Here is a 14393-nt window from a genome sequence, read left to right on the forward strand (position 1 = left end):
GAAACTGAACCTCAGAGAATTTAAGCAATGTGCTCAATATCACCCATCCATTAAGTTGCAGATTCAATCCCTGATTTTCTGGCTTCAGGAAAACTGTTCTTTGCCTACTCCCTTTGCATTTATATTCTTGGCATTCTTTGAAATGGATTTAAATTGAGAAAATTCCATTATCTTACAGATGAAATGTAAGGAAAAAGAATACAGACAAACATGGAAAGTGAGGACACAAAGAAAATACAAGGTGAGAAATTCATGAATCTATCTACAGTCAGTTTTATATTTGTGGGATATACTTCAGGTGATCTGACTGGATCCAGGAAATGAGTAATTCTGCAATTTACAGAAATATTGAGCACCTACTCTGGCTGTCACATTATTCCTGGCTTCAGAAAACTGACAATGGGAAAAACCATACTGATACTTAAAATACCATATGATAGTTGATTTAAGTATAGCGTATAAAAGAACTGTGGGATCCTGAGAGGACCACGTTAAAGTATGCCTGGAGGTATATGTTCTTGGAAGGGTAGAGACAGAATCCCTAGATGTGTAGGAGGTTAACCAGAGAGGAAATAATAATAATAAAGGATGGGGAAGAATGTTCCTTAATACATGCCATCACATGGGTTTAGCTGAAAGAAGAGGACCCTCAAAAAAAAAAAAAACAACACACATTTCAGAAAGGGGGAAGAGTCAGGAATTTGATGTCTTGAAAATCAGTCTTAGGAGAATGCTTCATGAAGAAGTTTGCTTAAGAGCATTAGTGTCAGATGTCACAGATGAGAACTGAATTATCTTCTGGATTTGGAATTAGGATGTTTAGTTTTATTAATACATTTGACAGGGGCTGGGGCCATAGCTCAGTGGCAGAGCGCTTGCTTAGCATTTGTGAGGCACTAGGTTTGATCCTTAGCACCACATTAAAAAAATAAACAAAAATAAAGGCATATTGTTCATCTATCAACCACACACACACACAAAGAAATGCAGAATCTTGGGCCCTTTGTGGAACCACTGAATCAGCATCTGCATTTCAAAACAAAACAAAATAATAATACATTTGATAGAGTTCAGACAGAATGCAATATATTTAGGTCTGTGTGGGAAATAAAGATCTAAAGATAGTATTGGATAGCTTATTCTTTTTACAAATTTAACTAAAGTTATATGGTAGTAGTTGGAGGTTATAATGTCAAAGGAGTCTTTTTTCTTTTTTTTTTGGTAGTTCTGGGTATAGAACCCAGGACCTTGCACATGGTAGGAAAATGCTATACCACTGAGCTACATTCCCCAGCCTCCCTTTATTTTTTTTTGTGTTATGCTGGGTTGCCTCAACTGGCCTCAAAGTCTGGCCTGAAGGGATCCTCCTGACTCACACTCCCAAGGAATTCTGATTATAGGCCTGTACCACTGTGCCAGGCTTGTCAAGGAAGTGTTACCAGGTTATAGAGACAAAGAACTTTTGAAGACAGAATGGAGATTGCAGAGAAGAAATTAAAGAAGCTAGAGAGATAGGAGTAAATTGTTGGCAATGCCCTTCTCAGGTTGCTTATCACACTTCATTTAACAAACCTCCAACCTCAGTCCCTGTCTCTCTCTTTGATTTTATGACTTAACTTGGTTTCCTCCCAGAAGTAGATCTTTAGACAGGGAGTACTTTGATTGCAAGAACTTTTTTGAGAAAAGAATCCCAGGAAACACTGGCTGCAAAGTGAGAAGAAAGGGAAGGCAGACAGAAGAGTACATTATCCCACAAATTATTTTAGGTTCTCGAGCTTAAAGCCACTAGTAAACTCTGGGAGTCATGTGCCTGAGTCATCCCAGCCAAAGGGCGAAAGTTGTTTATCCATCAGTTCCCACTGGTCATTCATTTATCAACAATGTGAAGTTGTATCTAATTGTGATTTTGGTTTGCATTTCCCTAATGACAATGTTGTGTGTCTTTCTCTACACTTATTGTCAACTTATATTTGTAGAAACATATATTCATATCCTTCACACACTTTTAAATTACCTTTTTGTTATTGAATTTTAAGATTTCTCTGTATATTCTGAACATACACCCTTTATTGGAGATCTGATTGGGAGGTCTCTTCTTCCAGCCCAGGCTGTTGCTTCACATTCTGAATGGTATCTTTTAAGCTCAAAATTTTTACATTTTAGATCAAATTTTCTTTTATTGCTTGTGCTTTGGGTATTGTGTGCTCTTCAGTTTTTGTTTACTTGTTTGTTTTCTTCAGGAATTATTGAAGGAACATGGTTGCTCAGCCTAGAGAAGTTAAATCCAAAATGAAACATGATAGGTATAGATGTCATTAGTTGTTTTGACTGGGAAGGGAAGGAGTATGATAGGAGATTTCAAAATGAGATGAAAGTACAGAGAAGAGTGGAGGAGTACATTAGGAAGTTGTTTCTTGCGCCCCCACCTTGTGTCTAAAATTGAAATTCACCATACCCCATCAACATGTTGTTGATGTGACTTATTGACATCTGTAAAATCATAACCATCATGTAGTTTTTTGTAAAAATTTTTTTAGATGTTGATAGACCTTTATTTTATTCATTTACTTATATGTGGGTGCTGAGAAACGAACCCAGTGCCTCATATATGCTAGGCAAGCACTCTACTACTGAGCTACAACTCCAGCCCATCATGTAGTTTTTGTTAATTTATAAAATGATCAATAAATATTTGCTGTTCCCAAAAGAAAACTTGATAATAGACTTTGTACTATGTTTTTCTTTAATGATACTAGGAATTGAACCCAGAGGGGCTCTTCCACTGAGCTACACCCCCACCCTTTTTATATTTTATTTTGAGACAAGTTGGCCAGCATGGTCTAAACTTTTAATCATATTGTCTCAACCTCCAAAATTGCTGGATTACAGGCATGTGCCACCCCACCCAGCTTGTGCTATGGTTTTTTTCACTAACAAATTACATCATAAATTATTTCATTGAAACAAATTGCAAGTTGAATTTCTTTCAAGAGGAAGACTAAATATTGCTTGATAATAAAAATTAGTTTCTTTTAGTGTTCTTTGTATTTTTATGTCCTCCCTTCATCTTATATCTTTCAGAACTCTAAATGTTAATTCAGAAATTATGCCAGAGCCTCTATATAATTGTATTTAAATTCTTAAAGAGAAGAAATTATTTAAGGACCATAGTATTATTTGCTGTTTAGTTATAAACAAAGTGTACAAATTGATAATTTTTGACATATATATAATCAAACATCAGCATATTCAAGGTAGTGAATGTATTCTCCAATGAACTTTAGCAATTCCTCCCTTATGTCCCTTCCCAGGTTCTCTTTTCCCAAGCAACCACTGATCTGTTTTCTGTTACCTTACATGAGTTTGCATTTTTTTTAAGTACATGGAATCATATTATGTCTTTTTTCTGTAGACATAATTATTTTGAGATTCATCCTTGTTGTGTCATGTTATCAGTAATTAATTCCACGGTTATACCATGAGTTGTTTATCCATTCATCTGCTGATGAACATTTTAGTTGTTTATATTTTTTTGGCTTTTACATGTAATGGTGCTATGAGATTTGTATGGACATAATCTCATTTTTTTTAGTATGTACATATGCATTTATTGGTAATGGTGGATTGAACCCAGGGGTACTGGGTTTAGCACTGAGCTACATCCCCAGCCCTTTTTGTTTTTTCATAAGAGGTTATCACTGAGTTTATTAGGGTCTTGCTAAGTTGCTGAGGCTGGCCTCCAACTTTGCAGTCTTCGTATCTCAGACTCTCTAGTAGCTAGGATTGTGTGCTACCATGCCTGGCTAGATTTCCTTTTATTTCTTTTTTTGTGAACTGATAGTACTAGCTAGTCTCTCTAGTATGATGCTAATACTAGACAAATCTCTCTTGTTCCTGGTCTTAGAAAGTATTCAGTCTTTTCCTGTTAAGTATGATGTTAGGGTTGTGTTTCATTTTGAATACATAACACTATGTCAAGGTTGAAGAAGTTCCCTTCTATTCCAAGATTGCTGGCAGTTTTTTTAAAAATCAGAAACGAACGTTGGATTTTATCGAATGTTATTTATACATCTATTGAGATGACCAGAAGGTTTTTTGTTACATTATATTGGTTGATTTTTTTCAAATATTAAATCAACCCTCCATTCTGGGATAAGCCCATTTGGTCGTGATATATTACTGGATTCAATTTGCTAAAATTGTTTAGACTTTTGCATATATGTTCATGAGGGATATTGGTCTGTAGTTGTCTTTCTGGTGGTTTTGGTTTTGGTATAAGGGTAATGCCAGTCTTAGAGAATAAGTTCAGTATTTCTTAAACTTTTGAAAAAGTTTGTATAGAATTGGTATTATTTCTTTCTTAAATCTTTGATAGAATTTACAAATAAAACCATCTGGACCTGGTGTTTTTTTTATGAAAAGATTTTTAACTATGATTTCAGCTTTTATAGATGTAGGACTATTCAGGCTGTTTCCTCTTGGGTGAGTTTTGATTATTTAATATCTTTTAAGCAATTTGTGTATTTTACCTAATTCATAGACTCTATAGGTATGAAGTTGAACACAATACTCCCTTATTACCTTTGGAAAATCTGTATCTGTGGTGAAGCCATCTCTTTCATTCTTTTTTTTTTTCTGATTCAACAAGATTTTTAAAAATTTATTCTTTTTAAATATACATGACAGAGTGTATTTTGAAATATATATACAGGGAGTATAACTTATTCTAATTAGGAGCCCATTCTTGTGGTTGTATGTGATGTGGAACTTCACTGTCATGTATTCATATATAAACATAGGAAAGTTATGTCTGATTCACTCTCCTGTCTTTCCTTTTCCCATCCTCCTGCCCTTCCCTTCATTCCCCTTTGTCTAATCCAATGAACTTCTATTCTTTCCTCCACCTACCTTATTGTGTGTTAGCATCCACATTTCAGAGAGAACATATGACCTTTGGTTTTTTGGGGACTGACTTTTTTCACTTAGCATATTTCCAGTTCACCTATTTACTGGCAGAACCATTCTTCTTTATGGATAATATTCCATTGTGTGTATATACAACATTTTCTTTAGCCATTCATCTGTTGAAGAGCTCCTAGGTTGTTTTTTTTTCATTTTTTTTAAATGAAAATTGTGAAGGTTGTATTTGTTTCACCAATTTTTTCTTTTTTTTAATTTATTTTTATTGTAAACAAATGAGATACATGTTGTTTCTGTTTGTACATGAAGTAAAGGTATACCATTTGTGTAATCATACATTTACATAGGGTAATGGTGTTTGATTCATTCTGTTATTTTTTCCTTCCCCCACCCCTCCCACCCCTCTTTTCCCTCTATACAGTTCCTTCCTCCATTCTTGCCCCCCTCCCACCCCCCATTATGTGTCATCATCCACTTATCAGCGAGATCATTCGTCCTTTGGTTTTTTGATATTGGCTTATCTCACTTAGCATGATATTCTCCAGTTTCATCCATTTGCCTGCAAATGCCATAATTTTATTATTCTTTATAGCTGAGTAATATTCCATTATATATATATATATACCACACTTTCTTTATCCATTCATCAATTGAAGGACATCTAGGTTGGTTCCACAACTGGCTATTGTGAATTGATCAGCTATGAACATTGATGTGGCTGTATCTCTGTAGTATGCTGATTTTAAGTCCTTTGGGTATAGGCTGAGGAGTGGGATAGCTGGGTCAAATGGTGGGTCCATTCCAAGTTTTCTAAGGAATCTCCACACTGCTTTCCAGAGTGGCTGCACTAATTTGCAACCCCACCAGCAATGTATGAGTGTACCTTTTTCCCCACATCTTCGCCAACACCTATTGTTGCTTGTATTCTTGATAATCGCCATTCTAATTGGGGTGAGATGGAATCTTAGGGTAGTTTTGATTTGCTTTTCTTTTATTACTAGAGGTGTTGAACATTTTTTCATATATCTGTTGATTGCTTGTAGATCTTCTTCTGTGAAGTGTCTGTTCATTTCCTTAGCCCATTTGTTGATTGGGTTATTTGTATTCTTGGTGTAGAGTTTTTTAAGTTCTTTATGTATTCTGGAAATTAGGGTTTTTTTTTTTCATTCTTGATAGTGGTAATTTATGTCTGTACTTTTTTTTTTCCCCCAATTAATCTGGCTAGAAGTTTGTCTGTCTTATTGTTCTTCTCAAAGGACCTGCTCTATTGGTTTTTGATTTCACTAATTTCAGCTTTCATTTTATAATTTCCTTTCCTTGATTGCTTTGGGTTTAATTTGCTTTTTCTAGTTTCTTAAGGTAAAAGCTGAGGTTACTGATTTAAGACCCTTCTTTTATAACAGGTATTTAGTGCTGTAAATTTCCTTCTAAATACTGTTTCAGTAGTATCCCACAAATTTTTTAAAATTTTTACTTGTTTTTAGTTGTCAATGGATCTTTTATTTTTTATTTATTTATTTGTGGTGCTGAGTATCCAACCCAGGGCAAGCACAGGCAAGCGCTCTACCACTGAGCCACAATTCCAGCCCTGCATCCCACAAATTTTTACATGTGTTCATTTTTATTCTGTTCCTTTCTAAATGACAGATTTTTAAACCATTGTAAACTTTACTTAAAGAGAATAATTGTATATTCTGTTTCTGTATATCATGCAAGGGTAAAACCAAAGAACTATGAAGTTCATTTTAAGTGCTTTTACTTAAAGAACATTTTTATTTTTATACATTTTATTATTTGTTAGCTTATAAAAGTGATATATGCTTATTATTTTAAAAGTCAAACATTCTAGGCCTGAGGATATGGCTCAGTTGGTAGAGCTCCTGTGCAGTTTGAGTGGAGCCCTGGGTTCAGTCCCCAGCACCATACACACACACATAACAAAAGTCAGAAGTCAAATATTCCAAAGATATGTATGAGAAAATACAGTCTGAATCATTAGTCTTTTTTTTTTTTTTTTTTTTTTTTTTTTTGCGGTGCTGAGGATTGAACCCAGGGCCTTGTGCTTGTGAGGCAAGCACTCTATCAACTGAGCTATATCATTAGTCTTTGAAAGAAAACTTTTGGTTTAAAATAATAAAATTTTTCTTCTTTAGAAATGAAGACTGATCTGAACTTATTATTGGAATGTCTAAAGTATCAAATGGACAACCCTTTTTCACAAAAAGAAGCTTTGGTCACTATTCATTCAATTTGTCAACAAAACAGTAAGACATGATAGTGAATTTTATCTATGATTCTAGTTACATAGTACTGAGATATCAAATATGTATGTATGTTTTTTCTCTTCTACTCATTTACTCTATATGTTACACTACTTTCTTCTAGTAATATTTAAATCCTCAACAGAATAATGAAAATAAATATCATTTCTTATTTTGTTTTGTCTATACCCAACAGGTAATGCAGGTGTTTATTTTCGGGAAATTGGTGGTTTGATGTTTGTAAAAAATCTTGCAAAGTCAAGTGAGCATAGCATGGTAAAAGAAGCAGCCTTATATACATTAGGAGCAGTTGCAGAAAAAAATGGTAATATATAAAATTTTATTTATAATCCTTAAAGCATTATGTTATGTTTTACTAAAAAATATAGAATTAAATTTCAATTTTACATGTTTGAATAGCTTTATCCAGGTATTTAAATCAAAAGTGTAGGTAGTCCACAACCATCTTGTATGCTTTGGATATAGCTCTTCTTGTTGGCAAGAACACTTTTTCTGTTGTATACCTGAAAAAAGATCAAATGTGAACCATCAGTTTGCCAAACCGACTTTATACTTTTGTATTTCCAGTAACTAAATAAGTCACCACTAACTGTTAAGGGACAAGTTCTGTGCTAGGCATTGAAGATACAGGGATAAATAGTCTTTGCCTCTGAGAGAGGGTCTAATAGCTGGTTTAGGGCACTGTATAGAATGCTGATTACTGTGTTCAAATTATTATTTTTTAAATTTTTTGGTGCCGGAGTTTGAATCCAGGGCCTTATATATGCACATATGCTCTGTCGTTGAGGCACACCCTCCAGCTCCCAAATTATTTTTGTAAAATTCTACTTATTGCATGAGTGTCACAAAATAAAAACCACTCTCATTTATCATTTTATTTTTGAAAGACTTTGATTTCTAGAAAAGTCTCAAAATATGCACAAATATAATTTGTGCCTTTGTTTTCAACAGTTTTTTTTCATTCTTTCTTTTTAAATATTTTTAGTTGTAGATAGACGCAATAACTTTATTTATTTATTTTTATGTACTGCTGAGGATTGAACCCAGTGCCTCACATGTGCTAGGCAAGCACTCTACCATTGAGCTACAACCCCAGCCCCAGAGCAGGTTTCTGAATTTTCTTAAATTCTTTTTCTTGGTTTGTTTGGTTATTCATCCTCTTAAATTTTTTCGTCTGATTTTATTCAATTTTTTTAGTTAGGTTTTTACTGAAAACTCTAAAGGGCATTAATACTTGTTTGGAGCCTAGAGCCTTACTATTTTAACAGTTTGTCAGAAATTTTGTTGTATTTCTAAGTGTCAATTAAATGAGCTCAGGTTAAGAACCTCTCCCAGTTTGGCAACTTTGTATTTTGTTCAGCATTCTTTAAAACTAGCTTGTGCTAATACATTGTAATTAAAATTATATTTTATATTTCAGTTTACTGTCAGCAAACTTTGTGTACTTCAGAGTTATTTGAAGACTTAGCTTTATTCTTATCTAATGATGATTCAAACACAAATTTGAAAAGAATGTCTGTCTATGTTATTTTGGGTCTGGTTTCAAATAACAGTAAGTATGCTCTCTTATAAATGCCTAAGAACATTTTAATAATAAATTGGAATAGTCATTATTAATCTTTTTATTCTAGTCCTTATATCAGTGTCCTTTTAAAATCTCCTTAGGTTCTGAGAATACTAGCTTTAAATAAAAAGGAATTAATAGAATGCATTTAATCATTTGATGTTTGTTGATTTTAAGAAATAGAAAGTGATTCATACTATTTAATGAACATTTGAGGTAGAATAACTTTTGAAGGAAAAAGCTAGCATTTAATGAATTTAATTGATTGATTTTTTTACTGAATTGACCAATTAGTTACAGGGTTTATTGCATCAGCCAGCAATGTTTTTTATTTTAGGATAGTATTAGATTTATAGAAAAATTGCAAATAGAGTATAGAATGTTCCCATATATCTACTGCCCAGTATTATTTTTTTAACATTGCTTTATTTAATTCTTCAAATTGTTGAGCATTTTGTAGTCATTTACAGTGCTTCTAGATTTTATTTTTTGTTATTTTGGAAAAACTAGAAAAGACTGATTTGATTTTTTTCTACTTTGGAGCATATTTTGGTATTGTAACATAGAACCATGATGCGAAATCAGTGTTTCATAATTTTAGAGGAAATTTGAATATTGTCAATCTCTAAGTATAGTGTCTTCTCCATAATAACCTTAGTTGTGGATTTTTATTTACTATAATTTTGTTATGTTTTATAATGATACTTTAAAGTGGTTTAAATGCTACTTAAATATTGTTTACATTTAATGTTTACATTTATGCCAAAATTATTTCTAAATAGAAGTCTTATTCAGGGGGCATGGTGGTGCATTCCTGTAATCCCAGCAACTCAGGAGGCTGAGGCAGAGGATGCAGGTTCAAAGCCAGCCTCAGCAACTTAGCAAGGCCCTAAGCAACTGAGCAATACCCTGTCTCAAAATAAAAAAGGGCCTGGGATGTGGTTCAGTGGTTTTGCCTCAGTAACTCCCTACCTCAAAAAGTCATAATCATGTAATACATGGCTTATTTTTTTAAGGGAATGGACAAACACTTGTGAGAGAAACAGGTTGTATTACAGTTCTGTCACAGTTGTTCAGGTAAGCAAATACAAATTTTTTTAGCATTATTTATTGCTTAAGATGTTTACACATCTATATTAATTTACTCTTCTTTTTAACCTAATAGGACAGTTCTTTCAAGATATGAATTGAATTTGTCAGATAAAAATGTTTTCCAGAGTTATCAGTTATGGTCTTCAGTGTGTAGTACTCTGTGTGTCTGTGTCAACAATCCTCAAAATGGTAATTATCTCAAATATTTCAATATAAAGATAAAAACAGCAATGAAAACTGATATTTTCCAAATGTCAAATAAAAACTTATTATCTCCTTTCAGATGAGAATCAAATGTTTTGCTGTTCACTTTTTCCACATGCTAATGAGTGGCTAATAAATTGCATGAAACCTGAAATTATTCGCCCTATTTGCTCATTTATTGGACTTACGCTTGCAAATAACAGTAAGTGTTTATTATTCTCTAGGTCATACTTGAAGAAACACGTTTCAAAGCATAACAAAAACTATTGAGTTAATTTTATTCTAGTAATTCCGGTCATTTTGGAAGTGTTTAGATTTGTGAAGATAAGAATATCTTAAAAGTAGATATTTTGGGGAGGCTATTTAGAAGATGGTGACAACAGCATAGTTTTCTTTTTTCTTTCTTTTTTTTTTTTTTTTTAATCTCACCACATACCCTCATAAAACAGAGCAATTAGGTGGCAAAACTAAAAACCCACAATGTGTATTCTTTGACCACAATGAAATTAAATTAGAAATGAATAAAAATAAAACATCTAGAAAAGTCCCAAATATCTGATAAAGGCCCAAATTATCAATGGTGGTATGAGACATAATATAACTATAAATCTTAACATTGTTAAAAGAATAACAAAGGAATAATCGGAACAACTTTATGTCAAAAATTTGATGGTTCAAATGAATTGGACAAATTCTTTGAAAGATAAAAGCTACCAAAGTTCACTCAAAAAAAGTAGATAATGTCAATATTCTTATGTCTGTGAAAGAAATAAAATTTATAGTTTAAAACCTTAACAGAGGAAATCCATATCCTGATGGTTTTACTAGTGAGGCCTACCAAACATTTTAGGAAAACAAAACAATTTTATTTAAATTTATTCCCAGAAATAGAAATGGAGGAAACACTTCCTGAAATATTCTGTAAGGCCAACATTACACCCATACCAAAGACACCAAAAAGCATTACAAGTAAACTGCAGGCCTGACTCCCTTATGAACATAGGTGTGAAAATTCTTAATAAAAAGTTAACAAGTCAAATCTAGGATAAAAGAGAAAGAATAATACATTATGACCAAATGAAATGATACATGTCCCAGGAGTGCAAGATTGGTTTCATAGAAAATTCACTGTATTGACAGACAGAAAAAAACTATAGAACAATCTCAATAGATGCAGGAAAAGATTTGCCATAAATCAATATAGATTCATGACAAAACCTCTCAGTAAGCTAGGAATAGATAGGAACTTCCTTGATATGATAAAGGACCTCTCCACAATACTATAGCTAACATGCTTAATGGTGAAAGACTTCGTACTTACCCCTTAAAACTGGGAAAAAAGATGACAGCCACTCTCACTTTCATTTAACTTTTTACCATATGTCCTATCTAGTACAGCAAGAGAAAAAAATGAAGTAAAAGTTCTAGAGCTTGAAAAGGAATAAGATATATATTTTTTAGAAATGATGTGATTGTGTAGAAAATCCAAAGCAGCTGCTAGAACTAATAGTGATTTTAGAAAGTTGCAGGATATAAGGTCATATACAAAATCACTTATATTTCTCTATACTGCAAAAAGTAGTAGAAACTTAAATTATTGTTTATAATAATATCAAAAAACTAGGAATAAACTTAATGAAATATATGCAATACCTATGCTGGGATATTTATGTTTTCCCCAAAGATTTGGACTTCAGCCCATGGCACTATTGAGTGGAGGAAACACTTCCCGAAATATTCTGTAAGGCCAACATTACACTCATACACACCATTAGGAAGTGTGGGGCGTAATAGAAGAAGCTAGGTCATTGGGAGTATATGTTTGTAGCAGATATCAGTACACTAGCCCCTTCCTTTATATCTGTCTCTGTGTCCTGGTGACCATGAGGTGGGCAGTTTCTTCTGTCATGATCTCCTGCCATCGTATACTGCCTTGCCACAGGCCCAAAAACATGGGCAACTACACATTGACGGAAGTCTCTGAAATTTGAGCCACAATGAACCTTTCCTCCTTATAAGTTGTTTATTTCAGGTATTTTGTCATAGTGATGCACTTGACTAACATAGCATATATGCCAAAAACTGCAAAACATTGCTAAAATAAAGAACACTTAATTTATGTGGAGATAGATAATGCTGATGGATTTTTTTTTTTTTTTCATATTGGGGATTGAACCCAGTGATGCTTTACCACTGAGCTACACCCCCAGTCCTTTTTATTTTTTTAGTTTGAGATAGAGTCTAAGTTGCTTAGGGCATTGCTAAATTGTCCAGTTTGAACTTGAACTTGTCATCCTCCTGCCTCAACCCCCTGAATTGCTGGTACTGCAGGTGTGTGTCACTGCACTTAATGCTCATGGAATTTTAAAACTCATAAGAATGTCACTTTTCAAATTCATCTCTAGATTTCTAGCATTCTTAATCAAGACCCCTGCCAGCTTTTCTGTAGAAATTGGTGAGCTGATTTTAAAAAATTCCGTAATGCAAAGAGCATAGAATATATCTTTTGAAAAAGAAGGACAAAAATCTCAGACTTACATTATCTGATTTCAGTACTTACTATACTGTAATCATTATGACTTTGGTATAGGTATAGACTTACTAGCTCAGTGAAACAATATAGAGAACCCAGAAATTGACCCATAAATAAAGGATTATTAATTTTTTTTTTCCAAAGTGTTCTACTGTGGGACTTTTATGGTGGAAAAGGTGTTTTTTTCAACCAGTGGTGCTGAAAATAATATCTATATGCAAAATAGGAATCTCAACCCTTATTTCATACAGTATGCAAATGATAACTTAAAATGCTTCATAGACCTCAGTATAAGAGTGAAACATAAAACATCTAGTCAAAAACAGGAGAAAATTCTCACAGCTTGAGAGTCAACAGAGACTTCTTAGGACACCGCATGAACCACTGAAGAAGAAAAATTACAAATGGAATTTAACTGAAATTAAAATCTTTTGATCTTCAAAGGATCCTATTAAAATGAAAAGGCAAGCCACAGACTGGGAGAAAATATCTAATAAAGAATTTGTACTTCAAATGTATAAAGAACTCTTAGAAATCAATAGTAAGACAAAAACAATCTGGCAATTACAAAATGGGCAGTAGACTGGGGCATAGCTCAGTGGTAGAGGCCTTGCTTGGCTTGTGCAGGCCCTGGATTCAATTTCCAGTGCCACAAAATAAAAGATAAAAAAAAAATAGGCAAAGTATTTGAACAGATAGCTTCTCAAAGAAAATATGTATGTTAAATAAGTACTTGAAAAGATGCTTGAGATCTTTAATCAGAGAAATCTAAGCTAAAACCTATCTGCAATACCACTACCTACACACTAGCATGACTAAAAGTTAAAAAATTGGCAGTGTTAAATATTGGTAAGGATATGGAACAATTAGAACTTTTACACATTGCTGATGCAATCTATATTTATTTGGTACTCATACTTCTCATTCAAAGGAGTGTAGCTCTAGAATTCCAAGTATTGGAACCTGTTTCTATGGTACCTGTCATTTCTTGTTTCTTTCAGTGCCAGCTTAAATGAGTGATAATTATAGGACTTCATTATTCTCGAAAATTGGTATGAAATATAAATTAGGGCCAGTGCGATAGCTCAGGGGTGAAGTGCTTGCGTAGCATTTGTGAGGCCCTGGACTCAATCCCTAGTAGCTTGTAAAAAGAAAACAAATATAAATTAGAGGAAATCTGAAATATTCAGTGTACAAGTGTAAAGCAGATTGTTCCTCTGTTTATAAGACTGAATTTTGTTACTTTGGCTGTAAATAAGAATCTTTGTGGTAAGAGAGCCAGTTTTCATCTGAGCATTTAAAAATACTTCCTTTTTTGCTGAGCACAGCGGCACTTGCTTATAATCTCAGCTATTTAGTAAGCAGAGGCAGGAGGATCTCAAGTTTTAGACCAACCTGGGCAACTTAGTAAGACCCTATCTCAAAGATAAAAAGGGCTGGGAGTATAACTTCCCCAGCTACATTCTGGTGGTAAAGTGCCCCTGGAACGTACATAAATGTGTGCATCCATTCATAATACATCCTTTTGGAGGGTTCAAAGTATAACTCAGTAGTAGAACCCCTGCCTATCATGCAGTAGACCCTGGGTTCAATCCCTACCACAAGTGTTGGGAGGGGTGTTGTGGGAAGATGGGAAACTTTCTTATTTTTTTATTGGTACTGGAATGGGAAACTTCCTTCCTTTATTTATTTATTGTTTGTTTATTTATTGGTACTGGAGGTTGAACACATGGGCATTCTTACTACTGAGGTTCATTCCCAGCTCTTTTTATTTTTTATTTTTATTTATTTATTTATT

The 14393-nt window shown here is 33.5% G+C and overlaps 1 protein-coding gene across 1 annotated transcript in view; it reads left to right on the forward strand.

Annotated features, from left to right (window-relative positions):
- Positions 1-210: 210 nt before the first annotated feature.
- Positions 211-14393, forward strand: part of TERB1 (telomere repeat binding bouquet formation protein 1) — a gene marked incomplete at both ends in the record, with an annotated part of 37834 nt that continues 23651 nt past the window's right edge. Inside the window, 7 exons of the mRNA XM_079119732.1 lie at positions 211-241; positions 7074-7184; positions 7378-7506; positions 8623-8754; positions 9783-9843; positions 9932-10047; positions 10142-10264. Of these exons, the coding sequence (XP_078975858.1) occupies positions 211-241; positions 7074-7184; positions 7378-7506; positions 8623-8754; positions 9783-9843; positions 9932-10047; positions 10142-10264 (703 nt within the window). The remainder of the gene's footprint in view (positions 242-7073; positions 7185-7377; positions 7507-8622; positions 8755-9782; positions 9844-9931; positions 10048-10141; positions 10265-14393) is intronic.

The sequence above is a fragment of the Sciurus vulgaris genome (assembly GCF_902686455.1).
Source record: "Sciurus vulgaris genome assembly, chromosome: 17".
NCBI lineage: Eukaryota > Metazoa > Chordata > Mammalia > Rodentia > Sciuridae > Sciurus > Sciurus vulgaris.